Source organism: Miniopterus natalensis, chromosome 1 (genome assembly GCF_054644295.1).
Source record: "Miniopterus natalensis isolate mMinNat1 chromosome 1, mMinNat1.hap1, whole genome shotgun sequence".
Taxonomy (NCBI): domain Eukaryota; kingdom Metazoa; phylum Chordata; class Mammalia; order Chiroptera; family Miniopteridae; genus Miniopterus; species Miniopterus natalensis.
The window spans coordinates 75,439,949-75,459,186 of NC_142081.1; the positions used below are offsets into that span (position 1 = coordinate 75,439,949).

General features: G+C 37.7%; 1 protein-coding gene across 1 annotated transcript in view; it reads left to right on the plus strand.

The window, feature by feature from the left end:
* NUBPL (NUBP iron-sulfur cluster assembly factor, mitochondrial) overlaps nt 1–19,238 on the plus strand; it is a 186,490-nt gene that overhangs the window by 149,992 nt on the left and 17,260 nt on the right. Inside the window, exon 7 of the mRNA XM_016209492.2 lies at nt 6,099–6,184. Within this exon, the coding sequence (XP_016064978.2) occupies nt 6,099–6,184 (86 nt within the window). The remainder of the gene's footprint in view (nt 1–6,098; nt 6,185–19,238) is intronic.

Consider the following 19,238-nt stretch of genomic DNA (forward strand, 5'->3'; position numbering starts at 1 on the left):
GAAATGGAGCAAAGTTCTTCCATAGAAAGTCTCAGTCTGTTTCTTGAAATATACCTGGTTGAATAAAGTTAGGGAGTTAAATAATCAGGGAGAAGTTTTCCTCTCGAGTTTGTATTAGAGAAAGAACATTTGTACAAAGGAATGTGCTCAGTTATTGAACAAACAGCCTTTGGTGGGGGCTCACTGTGAGCATGGGCAGGTTGAGCTATATGCACATCTAAAAGAATTTGAAATGTAAAACATTAAATTTAAGCAAAACAGCTTTCTGAGTTGTAGAGACATATATGTACAAGTAGGCTCCCCAAAGGCGTTTACTTTATCAGCATAAAGATGGGTTTAACACTGGAAAGAAGGATTTTCTCAACTTTACTGGAAACATTAGAAGTGGGGAGAGGAAGAGAATGTGTGTGGTGTTTGTGTGTGTGTGAGTGAGTGAGTGAGAGAAAGAGAGGACAAGAAGAGGGGGAGGGGGAGGAAGAGGAAGACGAAGAGAGGTAGTGTGAGCATATGCGAAAGAGGTGTTTGGTTCCAACTCAAGCTCTTTAAAATCTCTGAAATCCTCACTTTCCCTCAGTGGTTCCTTAGTGAAAGGCAGTCTGGATAGCCCTGGTGAATTCCTTGTGAACATCTTTAAGGTGAGGTGATTGGAAACCCATTACCTGTTGACCCAATTATTGAAGAGTCCGTCCTTGTCTCTAAATAACATATATGCACCCAGATTCCTTTGATGAACTTGGAATTCTTGAAGTTCCAAAGTACACAGGCTCTCTCTCACCAGTGCTTTTGAAATACTGTGGTTTCCACTAATTACTGTGTTTTATTAATTCTTTTTGGCAGCAATGGACATAATTTCCTGTAATAAAATTCATTTCTGAAGTGAGCAAAATAATGATTCATTTATACTAATAAAACATATCTCCTTTGTGACTAGTCAATTCTCTCCTCTTTTAGACTGGAGCATAGAGTCCAAAACAGTGACTCATGAAAGAATTATTTGTATTTCCTTTTGAAATAGTATATGAGTATATTTGAAGTGATTTTACCTTTTTAATCATGTTTTACTTAATCTGATACTACTATTATTAGGCATTTCTTGATGTTTATAATGTTTATAATTTGGGAAGTTTGGGGGTTGTAGAAGAGAAAGACAAGAGAGAGCTAAAAAATACCAAAGCCAATCCACTCTATAAACAATTGTATATTTGATATTATTTGCATTAAGCTAACAGAAATTGAATGGTTATTTTTTTTGGCTGTAAGTATCTTTAAATAAACCAAGGAGAATCAGGAACACTATTAGAACACTGTAAACATTAACTATATAGGAGTTAATTTGTTCTTTTAAGTCTTAGTTGACTTTACGGTGATATGCTCAAGAGTTGTAAGACATAGAATTACTCACCCAGATATAATTACAAGCAGTTTTTATTGTACGTATTTATTAGGTTCCAACACTGAAGGTCTCAGTCAAGCATCGGAATAGGATACAGTTTGTGCCCTGGGGACTTAGAATGGCAGAGTCTTATAGCTCCACACTGGTGTAATTATGATCATCCTAACATCGGGAATAACCAATTTTAGATGTTTAACTACTTTGAACTACGACTCAAATCTATATACGCAGTTATAAATAGATTTTACTCTTAATAGTCGAGAATTTGCAATGAAGGCAATCAATACTTTAGATAATTATATTTTAGGATGTTTACTTATTTGCCAGAATCCTTTTTTAGTAAATTAAGCTTTTGTAGTAAATCTCAGCTGGTAAAAAAGCCTTAAAAAAATTACAACTTGGGAAATAGCATATAAACAATACTATTTAATTGTTTGGACTTAGACATTTACCCTAGAAAACAGATAGAAAATTCATCTTGAGATAGGTGTTTTATGATACTGTGTTTCCCCCCAGAAAATAATTCCATTTATTGCAAACTAAACATTCTCTTTGTAGCTACTGACATTCCTTATGGTCAGTAGAGGGAGCACAAGTTTTCTAACAAACCCTCTACCACAAAACAAGTGACATCATCAGTGATGGCATAAAGGGGAAAAAGCTAAGCTAGTTCATATTGGTTCATATATATTGGTTCATGTTCCATGAGCCCTGAGAAAAATAAAAATTTATAAAGTAAAAGGCCAAGAACCATAAAGACAAAAAATGTAATATCATATTTGGAGACAATATTTAAGTTAGAGGATATATTTACAAGAAAAAATTGACATAATTTCTTTAAAATTTAAAAATCTGGGGTGTGATGCACAGATTGATTAATCATTAAATTTAATTTTACTAAAGATGTTGGGGTTTTGTTTGCTTTATTTCTTTATCCTAAATGCTAACAGTCATTGTAGGGACAGTCAGAAATGGTTGCGTACATGATTATTAAGATTTGGTACAGCAAAAGAGGTAGTGATTTATTTATGTGTGAGCCAGCTATTTTTTTGTTCTTTAAGAAAAAGTCTAGAAATTTTTTTCTCTGAGCAGTGTCCTAAAGACTGATTGTTTTGTGATCAAGGGCTTAGTTATTAGTTAAAGGCATATATTTCAGGGGGAAAAAACTTCCACTAAAAATCTTTTACAAATGTGGCTGGTAGTTCCAATGGAATGTTTATATGTTTTGTGAGCATTTGATGGGACATGGAAGATGATCATTGTCCTTGTCACAAAGTTGTTATTAATTGATGTATGACAGGTACTATTTAGATTACTCCACAAAGAAACTCAGATGGCATGGATGTTTATTTGTGACACTGTGCTAAAGTTAAGTACTACAGAGAAAACCAAGTCTCTCTCTCCCTTTCTTTCTTTCTTTCTTTCTTTCTTTCTTTCTTTCTTTCTTTCTTTCTTTCTTTCTTTCTTTCTTTCTTTCTTTCTTTCTTTCTTTCTTTCTTTCTTTCTTTCTTTCTTTCTTTCTTTCTTTCTTTCTTTCTTTCTTTCTTTCTTTCTTTCTTTCTTTCTTTCTTTCTTTTTTTCTTTCTTTTTATTTATTTAACTTATTTCTCTCTCAATGTAGTTTACTTTCAAAACTATTTTGTGTTAGTTTCAGGTGTATAGCATAGTGCTTAGACAATCACATACTTTACACATTGACCCCCGCCCAGATATTTCCAGTACCCACCTGGCAACATGCATAGTTATTACAATATTATTGACTATATTTCCTATGCTGTACTTTATATCCCCATGACTATTTTATTATTTATTCATTTGTCTTTTTATTGTTCAAAATATTACAGATGTCCCTTTTTCTCCCCATTGACCCCTTCCACAGAGAAAACCAAGCGACTTTAATTCTCTAGGATCTTACACCTATCAAAATAATGTCACCAGACATTTTTATAACACTATTACATAGTTTTAGTGGAACGGCTTTTTAAATTAAATAGGACCAGTAGAAATAGATTTGTTATATAGAAGACTAATTTGAGACCTGTTGAGATTTAGTGAGCTACTCAAGATTATATAGTACATTAGCATAGTTCAAGGAGTAACTTACTAAGAGTTCATGCAGCAGTAGGGGCATGATTTGAAAATATAGGGACATTGTTTAAATCACCAATCCTTTGTGAAGTGCCTGTTTTGTGCAAGTCACTGTGTCATTAGTTTTGCTTGATTTAAAAAATGAGAAAAATCATAACTGGTCATGAAACTATATTGTGTAGCAGTAATACAAATAGCAGTCAGAGGATATTTAAAACAATAAAATGTTTATATCATATAAAAGCTAAAGGTGCTTTTTAGGGCTAATGCAATAGAAAACTCCCTATATACTAGTATATAGTTAAGGAGAGGATTTGAAGGAAATAGCCAAGGGGGTGTCATTTATATGGAGATTGAAGGACCATAATTCTTGGGGGAGGTTGCATTTCACATTCACTTAAATAAGTTTACTAAGGCAGTCAGGTTGAACAGGGAGGGTTTTGGAAACTATAGTTAAGAAGTAATGCTAAATCATACCGTCAGAGAGCTAGCTGAGACCTTGGAGACTGTGTAGTCCTTGCATTAATTTTACATCTAAGGAAACTGAGACCTAGAGTGGTTCTGAGTTACCTGCCCAAGATTAGTGTCACACTGCTAGATGGAGGTGGAATTGGAATTAGATCCCTTCCAAATACCTGGATATGAAAAAAAAATGAAATAAATTAGTAACAGAATCTAGAAGGTGGTGAATTGTGGAAATATATTGGATGTGTATAGTTTTTGATTTGAGTATAACTTGCAGAGATGTGATTTCCATCCATCTTAAAAGAATGGAAAGAGAACTTTGACTAGGTTCTGGGTTCTTGGGCAGAGCAAATTAAAATAGAAGGCTGTAGTGATCCACGGAACAGGCTGAGAGGTAGGATGAGCTGCCTGATGGCAAGTATGGAAGTGACCTTCTCAGCAACTTGTAAGGCATTTTATTGGTACCAGTAATAAAGATAATACTGATAATATTATTAACAACAGCTACCATTTATTGAATATCTACCCTTTGTCTAGGCATCATGTCAAGCACCTTATGTACATTAGTTCATTTAATTATTTCACCCTGTGTCCTAAGTATTACTATGCCGTTTTGTAGATAAAGAAACAGAACCTCAGTTTCTTGTCCTAGTCACACAGGTCCGCTTGGCTAGGGGATAAAAAGTTTTAATTCTAATTATGTTTGAATTCCAAGGCTAGTGTTTCTCTAACTTGAGTAATGAATAGACCTTCCTTCAAAAGGAAAAATAATCTGCTTCATATCTCATATTGACTTATTTTTATAAGATTATTTAACTAGGTGTAAACAAAATTCCTTAAGCTTATAGCTCTTATATAATTTTTAAAAAACTTTAAAAAATTTACAAAATAAATACAAATAACACAAAATCAATAAAATTCAAATTATATTAATTCAGTGCGAAAGATGAAGTTTTTACTGAAATGAAAATACTGATTGCAAGATGATCTCTGGCTGTTGCACAGTTCTTTTGAGTTTGGCATGCCTATATTGCCACGTGCTTTGTGATAACTTGGTTCCGCTGCCACTTTTCTCTAGTCTGACTTCTTTAAAATAGCCCGTCAGACAGTAGTCTAATATCATTTGACTTTCGCTTGGTGCACTCGGTTATTTATTGTTAATCCTACCTCTGTTTTTAGTAGCTATGACGAAGTATTGCCACTTGGAGCCAGTTTGCTGGTTTGGCTCGGAGACGCCATGGCAGTGTGTATTGAGCTATACGATGATGGTTATCCAAGTGCTCTAGAATATGCTCGTGTTAATTACTTTTCAGGTTATCATTTAGAAGAAACCACAAAATTTAAGAAATTCACAGCAAGTCATAGCCAGGCCTCTCACTTTCTCTCAAAGCACCATGTCATACATAGAACCATCTGGGTTCTGCAGGGTGACAGTGGAGACCCAGGAAAGCCTCCGTGTTCACCTACTCTCACTGCTGCTTTGGTTCAGGCCACCACTATTTCGCATCTGAATTTTTGCTCAGCACCTAGTTTTGCCCCCACCAAATTATTTTCCACAATGTGTTCCACATTGGTGAGTTTTCTGTAACAGACTTTTAGAGCTGAGCTTCAGGATCAGCTCTTGCTGGGAACCTTCCTCTGTTGTGTCTCCTTCTCTCCTGCTTCTTCACCCCACCCATGATCACTTTCTCCCTCCTCTCCCCTAGATGGAATTAGTTTTTTCTTTATTCCCCTTTCGATCTCCGTAACACCTTAGGCACGCCTGTTACAATGCTTAGCACACTGAGTCGTAATCCTTAATTTCTTGGTCTCCCTAAGTAGACTGTTAGCTTCTTGAGAGTACGCCGGCCTGTGCGTCTCCCCTGTGGCATGCTGTCTGAATGGGAAGGAGGTTTTGCTGCGAGAGTTCTGATCTTGAATCACTGGTCAGTCAATTGTAATTTTAGAAGTGAGGAGTCAAAAATAGGCAAGAGCAAAGTAGATGTTTCCTTATGCTTCCCATTCATGTATGTAAAATTTATACAAATTACATAAATAGTTAATATAGGAGACTCTTTTAGCATGTAAGCAACATAATTTTGGAAGTAACCTTTCCATAAAGAATTAAATGATAGCATTGTTTTTCTGTCTTTTTGTTTTCTTTTGGTTATAGGCGCTGTGATTGTCTCCACACCCCAGGACATTGCATTGATGGACGCACACAAGGGTGCTGAGATGTTTCGAAAAGTTCACGTGCCTGTAAGCATTTATGCTTCACTGTTGCAGGAATGTAGGACACTTCTACCTGAAGAAGCAAGTCACTGAGAAATACAACCCAGGTTTTAATTTAGTTCCATGCAGAAGTCTGTATGAAAACGCTGCTTCATCTTTTTTTTCTCTGCCCAACCGCTCTCCCCTCTCCCCTCTCCCCTCTCCCGTCTCCCGTCTCCCCTCTCCCCTCTCCCCAAGATCTATCAGTCTGTGCCATGCTTTCATAACCATACTTTATGGTTACTTTAAAAATGCACATATAGGTGCAAACATATATACACGTTATGTTAATCAAAAAGAATTCTAAAATATTCTTCCAGTATGAGTTTTCTGAATAAGTACTACCTTTCAAATACTTGTAGCTCTCACTGACACTCCCCCTCCCCACACACACAAATAACAAGAGTATTTTAGGAAGTTATTTAGGTAGGTACACTTCGATAGATAACCAGTGGGAATGCAGGTGGAAAATATGTCTTTTTTTCCTTCTGTCTCCTACAATGTAACTCATTTATAGATTGCTATCTTCTAAAAGATATCAGAGGAGTTTCTATACAACATGGCAACATAGAACAAATTAACACTATAATGAAAATAAGGCAAAGAACAATTAAAATCAAATGGAGTCAGAAGCGAGACTTAAATACATGCTAGAAGTATACCATTAATTTTCTAGCAGCCATGGGGAAAGAAACATAAGACTTATAAAACTGTCCATTTCCATGAGGTTAAAAAAAGAGCTTAATGCTCAGGAGGAGCAGAGCTGAGACTAGAGAGGCAGAAGTCTCCCCTCGATTCTCAGATATAGAAACCCTGTGTATCTAAGCACAGTCCCATCATCTTCTTTACCATAACAGAGGCTCTTCCTCCTCCTGTGCCTCAGCAAAAGCAAGTGGACTTGTGAAGCGCACAGCTTAGAGTAAGCATTTCAGGACAAAGCCAATGTGACGCTTCCATCCATGTGGCGCCCTGATGGCCTTGCTTAATTCAGGGATAGATTTTAGAGTTTATAGAGCAGAGCTTTTTAGACTTCAGCCCGTGGATTAACTTCAGGGGTCTCATGACTCTCTCCCCTCCACCTTCCACCTTCCTAAGTTGTATGTTCACTTTGTGTTTGTTTGGTACGGGGAGAACTCATAACTTTTGCTAAATTACTCAATGAGACTATGGTATGGCATAAGATCCAGTGATGTCGTAGAATGGGTAGACTCTCGGGGAAGCTTTCATAAACATTTTTCTCTCAGGAGAGCTTCTGAAAAGTATAAAATAGTAGAGTGGTGGAGTGGAAATGATCCTCTTTGACACGTGCCTCTTCTTGCTTGCCAATTAGCGCAGAGCTGTATGCGTTAGCCAGCCATGGAGCTCTGGATTGGATCAACGTGCTCTTATGAAAACTGAGGAGCCTGATAAGGATGACACCTGTATGCTTACCTTCCAGGTGATCTGAGGGTGTTCTCATTAGCAGGGGTAAAATTGTGATCAGAAAGTATTTTAGAGACAGCTTTTATATGTGGATAAATGAATGATAACCTCCCCCCTCAAGATGTTGTTCTATCTTGTGAGTTGTAGCTTAGAAACATTGTAAAGCGATGATAACCAAATGCCCACCTCAGTCCGGCTGGTGTTGCTCAGTGGTTGAGCATCAACCCATGAGCCTGGAGATGGAGCTTTGATTCCCTGTCAGGGCGCATGCCCGGGTTGCGGGCTGGATCCTCAGTAGGGGGCGTGCGGGAGGCAGCCAATTGGTGACTCTCTCTCATCATTGATGTTTCTATCTCTCTCTCTCCCTTACCCTTCCTCACTCTGAAATCAATAAAAACTTTTTTTTTAAATGCCCACATCATACAAAAAACTCTCAATGAAGCACTTAGTTTGAGCAATGTGACTCCCTGTTACGCCCTCCAAGATAAACTGATACAAGTAATGCCTACTCAGATAACTAAATAAAGTTACTTATATGGGATTTTAAAATATAAATCAGCAAAGAGTTAGAGAGAGGGCTGTCTACCAAAAATTATGAGACCAAGTAACCTATAATCCTTCTTTCTGGCAGAAATTAAATAACAGGGCCAATGGTCTGTTACTGCCACTTCAAGGTCAGGATAACAGCCATGCTGTCAGCAATAAGTGAATGTTTCACTTCTCATTCTTTAAGATAAAGGTGGAGACTTAGGTCCAACTCACTCAAAAGCATCAGGAAATCCTTAAGGGAAAAATTTTCCAAAAGAGCAGAAGCAAGAGCTTTTTTGTTATTTCCCCCCCCCCCCCCCCCCCCCCCCGTAAATTATCATCATGTTTTACAAGAGACCATTTTGACTGATGCTGTCACTTGAGGCAACTATGGCTGTGGGGCAAGCCCTACATGCACTTTGCTAGAAGGGAGTCTAATGACCATTGTTGCCAAATTCTGCATATATACCTTTCAGTCCTTATGTGATTTTCACTTACCTGCAGCATTTCACACTTACTGCCCTAGAAGTAAAGAGGTAAATAATGTCACAGTTGTTCTGACAGATTCTTCTCTAGACTGTAGGACAGAAGGTGGGCCAGAGAATCCTTATGGAACATAACAGTGTGGAAGAGGGAGGGATGGGTGGTCACTAAGTCCAGGTTAGGCTATCACTAAGTGAGTGCCATGGGAGGATAAAAGTTGAGGATATCAGCAAGGAAGTATCATGAGGAAGTATTCCAAGGAAGGTTCTTAGGCTGCACAAGGCTCATAGGGTTGGTGCTGGATTAGTTAGGGACCGAACGAGTTGCTTGTGATCAGAAAGTTAATGTTGGAGTTGGAGTTTGCAGAGTTGGAGCAGTTCTGGATCACGGGAAGGTCCATGTGGTTGGTCACGGATGTGTGGGGCTGAAGTGGAGTGGAAATGAAAATCATTGGAAATGCATACTTCCTCCAAGTTGGCTTTTTTGACATTGTCCTGTATCTTGATTGTACAGCTCTTTTTTCACCCCTCTGCTTTAATTATTTGCCCTGTAAACAGCAAAAAATTTAAAAGAATGTAGACCAGCTTTTCTTTTTTAAGCAATAAGCCTAGAGGGTTTTTTTGTTGTTGTTTTTTTTAAATATATTTTTATTGATTTCAGAGAGAGGAAGGGAGAGGGAGAGAGAGATAGAAACATCAATGATGAGAGAGGGTCATTGATCAGCTGCCCTCTGTATGCCTCCTACTGGGGATCAAGCCTGCAACCTGGGCATGTGCCCTGACCTCGATCTCCTGGATCATAGGTTTGATGCTCAACTGCTGAGCCACGCTGGCCGGGCAAATGTAGACTGCCTTAATCATCTCTTAAACCAGCAGAACAAAATAGGTACTCAGTAATCTTTGCAGTGATCTTTGCAGTTGAGAGTGAGAACTTTCCAGCAATGAGCTCTGTGAGCAGTTGGATAACCATGGTGCAGCCGCCACATTGTGTAGGGAATACCAGCTATGACTGGGATGTGGACTTGCTGACCTCAGATCCTTCTGACTCTTAAAAGCCTTGGAGCCTAAGTAATGGCAAAGCATTTGAAATTAGAAAGTGTTCCATAAATGCAAAGGAGCAATGTTATGCCTTGTTTATACCACTTTATTCCATTTTTTTCCTGGTTTTTAGTTTTGTTCTCTATTTTTCCTCCTTTTGAAGTGCATTAGTTACCATGGAAACAATGGTGTCATTAGAATTCATTGGTATAGACAGAGTTTAGCAATCTTATAAGAACATTTCGAAGTTAATTTAAATGACTTCTTTAAACTCAAGGCTCAGATAGGGGAAGGAGAGGAAGAGATGGACTATTCTCTTTTCTCTGCCTGAATGGCATCAACTCTGCCAAATCCTTGATTATCTATTTGTAGATAGACAGTTTTAAAAAAAATAATGTGTTCAATCTTATACATTTTTAATTGTGAGTGCTTTAAGTGTTGTGTCATTCTCACCCTTTTTTGTTGCCTTCTTTTACAAGGGAGGCCCAGGCACCTCAATCTGAGCCTTTCTCCCACCATCCAAACTTTTAGAGTCAGAGGGATTTCACTAGGCAGCCCTTCCTTCTTAGGTAACCTCCTCCCCAGCTCCTGATAGTGTATTAAAGTATATTTCTTCTCTTATTCCATCTGTATGTAAGGGGCTACTTGGTGAATCTTAATTCAATAGATAGATATTTGTTCTACAAATGCATACTTACTGGTACCAAGTGCCTCCCCTAAGCAGAGCACTGTGACAAGCCCGTTGGTGACTTTCTTAAGGTGAGGGGGATGGACCCCTTTCCGTCATGGTGTGGGGGCCCTGCACTCTGAGGAACGCAAGAGTGCTTTCTTCTCTGCGCTGTCAAGGAGCTCTTTCATGTAACAGTCACGGTTTTTGCCCGTGTCCCTGTAATTCTGCACATGCTGGTCCCTTGCCTGATAAGCCACTGTCAGCTTGGGACCTCATACTCATTTTTCAAATCCCTGCTCAGGCATTACTTCCTCTAGGAAGTTTTCCCCTAACTGCCAGAAAAGGTTAATAATTCTTTCTCTGAATGACCTGAACATATATCTAGTTTGGCTCTGCTCCCACTACAGGTTTGCCTGTCAGTCTCCACTGAAGAATGTGAGTTCCTGGAGGGCGAGAAAACATGCCTTAAATATCCTTAAGTGCTCAGTTGCCTGGCATATGGCAGGCACATGATACATTCTCGTTATGCTGACATTTGACCTGGGGGATACTGCCATCCACAGTCTGCTGATCCCTAAGGCCCAGGTACAGGCCGCTCTGCCTTGCTTTCCCTCTGCCACAGCCAAGTTGCTTGTCTCCCTCTTCTCTGAGATTTCCAAACAGTGTGTCTCCTCACTGCCCTCAGCATGCTGTTTCCCCACCTAAGAAACCTCACCCTCACTGTTCACCCGCTAGCTCGTTTTTGTCCTTTGGTGCTTAGATTAAACATCTTTTTCTCTGGGAGACTTGTGCTGACCCTGCTGACACTATTTCCCCTTAGTAACCATCTCACACTTGCCCATTCTTTCACACTTGCAGCGCCAGGCTTGCTGTCGGCGCTGTGCGTGCAGGGACCACTTGCCTCCCCTGGTGTCTGGAATATATAGCTGCTCCTTAGATACATACTGGATGAATGAGGGGAGTAGAATTTTCATAGGCATATTGGGGCATGGGGCGGACAATTCAGTCTGAAAAGCATCAGGAAATCGCAAGTTGTGTTTAGGGTTATTCAGTTTGTCTGTGGTTGAATTAACACTTTTAGGGGTATCTATGCCAGGCCCAGGTTTGGTCGAGACGTAAACACTGAGTTAGGCTAGGAATTTGGACTTTCTTCTTTAGATTTTTAGAGGAGTCCATAAGAGTGCTGGATAGGAAGCAGACAAAATTAGAATAGCGCTTTAAGAGGACTTGTGTGGTGGGGATGAATAGACAGGGCAGGAGCCAGGGGAGTGCGAGGCAGTCAGGAAGCGTTTTCAGGGCTCAGAGTTATTCACACTGCAGGTTGTGACCCACCATGAGTCATGGCATCAGCACTGTGAGAGGTATAACCAAAGTTTTAAACAATAGCAGAGTAAATTGCTCTTAGGAAGAGGAAGTATTATTTCATAAAGATTTGTTCTCAGTTATAAACACATATGTATATGTTTATAGTGATTCAAGATGTAAAACATTTCTCTTATCATAAGACAGTTTTAATAAATTGGAAAAACACTGGTGTAGGTGATAGGCAGTAAGGGTCTGATCTAGAATAATAGCAATGAAAGTGGAAAGGGGAATAAATGTATTTGACATTTTGAAGGAAGGATTGGCAAGCCTGGCAATTGATTACATAGGGTAGGGTGGTTAGGAAAAAAAGACCAAAATGAAAGGGAATTGAGTTATGCTAGCCTTAATAAATCTTCCGGGAGCTGGTTTTTTGCTCAGGATAACAGTGAACTAGAAATTAGAGGTTAGGTCCCAATCGCAAATCCTGCCCTCATTCTCTGAGGGTTATGATTTAAAGCTGCTTGGCAAGGAAGGGGCTGGTAGAGAAAGTGGTTTGGTGTTGGCCTTTGTAATGCTGTTCACATCGCAAGACATGTTTGACCGTCTCTCCTCACAGAACCAGACTCCTTATTTACCTATTTATATGTAGCCTCTTCTATACAGGTTTGTATTTTTTTTTAGTACTTCAAGAGCTGTATTTTTTAAGTATATAACCTCTTTTATAGTTGTAAATTAAATAACTAATAATTTTATTATAATTGTTATGCAATAAGGTACCACTTACAGAAGCATTTTTATATAATAGTAAAGAGGTAAGCTAAGGAAGGAGTCTGAATGCTAGAGTTCATATCCCAGATCTGTCACTTTGTAGTTGTATTACCTGAACAAGTTACTTAATCTGTGCCTCAGTGTTCTCATTCAGAATGTGGAAATTATAGTAATATTTCCCTCAGAGAGTTGAGGTGAGAAATAAATGAGATAGTGCACATAGAGGCTACAGTAGGGTTTGGCAGAATCTAAACACTCGGTAACAATATAATGTCATATTATAATTGATACTTTTTATAATTACATTTAGAATATTATCTTGAAACAGATAAATTTATAAGCCACAGGTACTGATGTATTTGGCATAGGTATTTTGACAAGTCTGTTTATTTGTTCATAAGAATTTTAACAAGAAATTTTTAAAATTTAGGTAAAGAGTGTCTTTGAGAGTTCCTTATTCCTTTAGTATATTAGTTGAGCCTAAATTGTTCTCTTCATCTAGATTTATTAAGTTCCTAAAGTTACTTAGAATCTAAAATTCTGCATTATTTAAAATATGCAGCCCGGCCGGGCGTGGCTCAGTGGTTGAGCGTCGACCTGGGATCCCCGGCGATCAGGGTTTGATTCCCGGTCAGGGCACATGCCTGGGTGTGGGCTCGGTCTGGCAGCCGATCAATGATTCTCTCATTGATGTTTCTCTCTCTCTCCCTCTCCTTTCCTCTCTCTGAAATCAATAAAGATACATTTAAAAATAAATTAATTAATTAAATAAAATAACGTAGGCTAATTGCTGTTACAAACGGACCTCAAACTATATAGAAGTTTATAAAAGATGCAAATGTAATGGAAGTTTATGCCTTGCTCATGTAGCAGTACTGGTAGATGGATAGGTGAGCAGGGAGGCCCTCTTCCGTAAAATCACTCAGGCTGTTGGAACCTGCTGTTTTAAAATGTGACTCCAAGGCACCCTTGGGGCATTCTCATTGGAGCCAGGCAGACCAGAAAGATACCCCAGAGGCAGGTACATGGGAGATTTTTATAGACCAGGTCTGGTTGTAATGCACATACTTCCACTCACATCCCACTAACGAAAACACAGTCACATGACCACATGTCATGTTTTTCAAGGAGCCCACGAAATGTGAGTTAGCTATGTGCTGAGAAAGATGAGGCCATGGATTCTGGTGAACAGCTAGCTGTCTGTGCTACAGGTGACCTGGCAACAAATGCAGGGTGGGGCAAAAGTAGGTTTACAGTTTGTATGGAAAATAATACAATAATTAATAAATAATAATAAAAGTAAATTCTGCATCCTCACAACTATAAACCTGCTTTTGCCAACCCTGTATATTAAAGCCTAATGCCGGACACTGAGCTAATTTTTTTCCCCTTATAAATAATTCTGAAAGTTCTTTAACTATTTCATCCTTGCAAATACTTATTTTATAAAAGAAAGTTAGAAACTTTGCTTTTCTTGTGAGTTACTTTTCCTATGTCTAAAAACAAAACAACAGAGAAACAAAAAATCCTACTGTGGCCTTGAACTTCTTAACATTTATTTGTAAGGGTTAATGATTATATTGTCTTCTAAGAAAAATTAGGTCATCTTAGAACCTAAAATTGGTGATTCTTATCAATGTTTTCTTTCCATTTTCCATTTTTATTCCTGAAGACCCTACACGTTGTTCTTAGTGATGAGAATCGGAATTGTGACTTACTATTTTTCTGGCAGAGTAACCATTTGTGGTGGTAGGCTATCTGTTTGGACCAGGAGTTCTACACCTTCACCCTTGAATGCTTTCAAAAAGTATGTGTCCTATATCAGTCTTGTAGCTTTCTCAGCATCTGTTGTACCGTCCAAATCCTATTTTATTTAATACCTCAAGCCTACCTGCCTTAAAAACCAGTTTAGAAATAGGTGATCTTATGTGAAAATAGAGGCAAGGGACATATATATTCTCTCCTCATCCTTGAGCATAGTTTTTCCTCTGATCATCAGATAGTCTCGATTGGCTCTCCAGAAAGTTGAATACTTCGGATGTATTTAAAGAATCTTTCATTATTGGCTTTGAAGGCTTTGTAAAATACTGTTTGAATTCTTTCTAAGAATACATATTAACTAGTTTGCACATGACATGTTACATGTGGCTTCCTTCTTCACAATTGGGTAATCTTTCCATTTTTAAAAATGACTTTTCTTCAGTGCTATGAGATGGTAGGTAGCAATCTTCATCTCAGAGACTGAAGACGTATGCTCATTTGTGTCTTCCCCAGGCTCCCTCAGAAGCCCATGTGTGCTTTAAACTAGAATGCTGCTCTCTATGATTAACATGAAGTAAACTGACTGAACCGTCATGACAACTCTGAAAAGTCGATCATGTTATTTCCCCCATTTGTAGATGAGGAAACTGTAGTACAGAGAGACTAAGTAATTCACTTCAGATTAAATAGCTCATCCACCTGTTTAATGGGCCCCTGGGGTTCTGTCGTAAGCAGTCTGCTTTCTAGAGTCCACATTCTTCATTACCATTTCTGTGGAATATCCAGAGTTGAGGTTTAATAATGTGGGCATCATGGAATATCCCAGGATGAGAGTCTCCAGGGAACAAGCAGAGTCTCCATTAAATTTGGATACCATTGGGGCTCTCATTGTCTCGGTGGACAAATGAAGACAGGAAGCTGGTGGATTGAAAAATGGGGAGGAGTTAAGGTATCATAGGTTCTGTTGACAGTCAGGAGAGGTATAATGAGAGTACTAAGGGAAAGGGGAATTCTGTGGCCAGGAGAAGTCTTAGGCTCAACTGCATCAGTGAGTGGCGAAGATGGTTCACGTTAGGCCTTCCCTTATAACTGGGCTCACCCACTGTATTGACACATCAGTTGTTTCAGGCCACCTGGTCCCATAAACAAAATCCTCTAGTCCACTTACTTGTCATCTTCCACATACAGACCAGTGACCCAGCTGGTTTGATTTTGTCTCTGTTATTTACTAATTTGGGGACCTTGAATAAATAATTTAGCTTTAGTGTTTTGTGACCGATCTCATAGGTTACTGTGGTAGTTAAATGAGGTTATATATTCAGTTCTTAGCATAGACCTTACCACATGGTACTATAAAGGGTAACTCTGAATGTTATTGTTATAGTGGTATATTATAGAGATCATTATAAACCTTCATTTTAGAGTTCAAGGCACAGAGAAGTTGAGTTGTATCTCATAGACCCAGAGCTGGTTAGTTGGTTCCTGAGAGGAGCATGAATCCCAGCCTCCCATTCATTGTTCTTTCCATGCCCAACTGCTTCTTCTGAAAGAAAAAACAAGAACACCCATCTCATTTTTTTAAATTATAAAATCATGCTTCAAGGAACTGGTTCAAGGCTAATGGAGAACTGAAAAACACTTCTATTGCAGTTAATGTCAGTCATTCTCTATTTAACAGTGAGTTTTTCCTCTCCATTTTTTCTTAAACCATAGTTTTAATCCTTGCTACAGGTTCCAACCAGCAAGAATTTAACCTGATTGTAGCCTTGAGAAATTAGATTGTATAGTAGCCTGAAATCTTGCTTATTACTTACCTGAATCTGGGTTTTAAATGCCAAGAAGAAATTAAAATTGGGGCCTTTAGAGCCTGCTTATTAATTCAGTTCATTTAGACACAAAAAGCCAATATTTCAGAGCAGTGTTGATATTTTAAGAGAGTCAATTTTTAAAAAGTTAATAAAAGAAACACCCTTCTGAGCCAATGATGGATTCGACTAACATAAGAATAACGTATAAAAGGTTTGTGGTGGCTGATGTTAGGCAGACATGTAGCATTTACTTTCTTTTAGTAAAACTAGCTGAGGTTAAAAAGGAAAAAGGATCTTATATTTGATGAGGCACTAAAAACTGATTGAGCATGCTTACAGCTGCAACTCGGTGGTATTATGTAAATTAAGCTGTGGTGAAGCATCTGTTTTCTAATGTTTCTGCTATCAAATGATACACAAAATAGCTCAACAATAAGCACAAACAGCTTAACAAGATACATTCACATGATATAAGACTTTTTATGGGGCAGGGGTAGGGAGTGATTGTGTGGACATGAATTCTTTAACAGAAGAATTTTTATCAACAAAGTTGTAATGTAGATATTCTAGTGTTCTTTCTTATTGTATTAGCTGCCCCTGTTTGAAATTCATTAAATATAGAGAACTCTTAAATGAAATAGAGTGGTGTTTTCTAATATTTTTAATGCTCAAGTCTCTCTTTTAAATTTTCTCCCAACTAACCCCATGTTTTGAAATAGTTATCTGCCACATAGTCTGCATACCTTATTAATAAGTAATTTCTTCTCTTTTTAAATTAAGTGTGTGTGTGTGTTAGACTGTTGTATGAGCTTCTGAACATGAGTGTTATCACAGTTGATGTAATTTCAATTAAAAGCAAAGAAACTCAACAGTTATCTGTCCTGTATAGTCTTGAAGGTAAATGTTTCATTTCTGTTCATTAAAAAAATATTCGTAAATCACAGACCCTGATAAATATTTTTGTGCATTATTAGGACCTTAAAACGTTAGGTAGGAGAACTACCAAGTACTATACCAGAGTTTAGTTGTCCACAGCAGCACTGTGTTCAAGAGAAATATAAAGGTGAAGTTAATTTTAATAATATACTTGACTCAGTATATTCAAAGTACTGTAACTTAACATGAAAGCATTATAAAAATTGAGAATCAACCAACAAAGGTTGATTTTAAATGCAATCATTTAAAAGTACTAGGAATTCTTAAAATTCAATAAGAAAACAACACAATCAGTAGAAAAAATAGACGTAAGCAGACACTTTACAGAGGAGAATATACAAGTAAAAATATGCTCAACTTCAGTAATAATTATGTCAATGCAAATTAAAACCACAGTGCAAAGGAGAGCTGGGCACATGGTAAGGAGGAATGAAGACAAAGTGGAACGCACCCGCACCTCTGCCTCTTTCTTTCAGCACCTCGAACCAAAGGAAACCTTTAGAGTGTAATGCCCAAGGCTTCCCTTCCACCTCCCAAATCTCATGCCACTTTACCTTTGGTCAGCTTTAACCAGGAGCCACATAGTTCCCAGGTAGACAATTGAGCGATGCAGCACAATGAGATACGACAGCGTATTCACCATATTGGCTAAAATGAAGGAAGGCCGAAGCTATAGCACAACTGGAATTCTCATACATTGCTAGTAGGAGTGTAAATTGGTATAACTTCATTGGAAGACTGTGACATTTTTTACTGAAGTTAAAAATGTATAACATAATACCCAGCAAAAAAATACATGTATAAAAACATTCATAGAAGCATTATTTATAATAGCCCAAACTTGGAGACGACAAAAATGATCCAGCAAGAGAATGAATACTTGTGATAGAGTCATCATAGAATTTTCAGGCTCAATGAAAAGAAACTACACATGTAAATGGTTTGGCTAGATGAATCACACAGACAAAAAACATATTGTATGATTACATTCATATCAAGTTCAAAATCAGGCAAAGTTAATTTATGGTGTTATAAATCAGGCTAGCTAGTCTGTACTTTTAGGAATGTGTTTGGGAGATATACAAGGAGACTTTTAGGATGCTGGCAATGTTTTATTTCTTTACAGAGTTATGGTAAATGAGTATACTTTATGATAAGGCCATTCCGTCATACAGTTATGATTTATGTAATTTTTTATGTGTATTCATGATATACTTCAATTGAAAAGCTTAAAGGATAATTTGTAAACTCAAAAATATAGTGAGATAATTTACATCCTTTTGTTCATGCTAAGTCTTTGATATCCAGTGTGTATTTTACATTTGCAGCACATCTAAATGCAGACTAGCCACATTTCAAGTGCTCAATAGCCGTATGTGACTAGTGGCCAACTTACTAAACACTGTAGGTCTAGAACCCCACTATTTCAGGGCTTCTCTGGGGTTAAACTTTTATTTTCAGGTCTTTCCTTGGAGTGTCAGGTGGAAAGAAAAAGGGATTGTTCCTCCCAAAGACATCTTAATTTTACTGCAACTTCTCTGTTTTTGTAGAATCTTTTCTACTTAAAACAGATGGTTGTTTTGTGTGCAGGTTTAGAAGCTGCCTAATAAATCATCATTTTAGTTATTCTTATTGCTTTATTGACCATTCTTTACATGACCACCAATTTTTAAAAACTTAAACAGTTTATTGAAGTATGATATACACAGAAGGGCGTAACTTTTTATGAAGTGAGCACACCTATTGTTTGTTTTCAAGAAACAGAACATTACCAGTCCCCCAGAAACTCCTGCTTTGTGCCACGTCTCAGTTGCTGACCCCAATGTAGAACCCAAACTATAACACCAAAGATTAGTTTTGCCTCTTTGTGAACTTTATATAAATGGAATTATAAGTATATACATTTTTGTGACTTATTTTGCTTAAAATTATATTTGAGAGATGATGCACTCATACTGTTGATTGTAGCTATAGTTCTTTAATTCTCATTGCTACGTAGGATTTTATCATGTAAATATACCACGATTTATTTGTCTATTTTACTGTTGATGGACATTTGGGTAGTTTTCCATTTTAGGGTAATTAGTGCTATTATGAACACATTTGTTCATGACTTTTGTTGAATGTTATGTTCGCATTTCTGTTAATATATAACTGGGAGTGGAATTACTGTGCCAGAGTGTAAACATATATAAGTTTAAGTAGATAACTACCAAACAGTTTTCCAAAATGGTTGTCTTGGTTTATGCTCAACTGAAACTCTGAGTGTAGTTTGTCCCTGTCCTCACCAACATTTGGCATTTTTTTGTTTTTTTGTTGTTGTA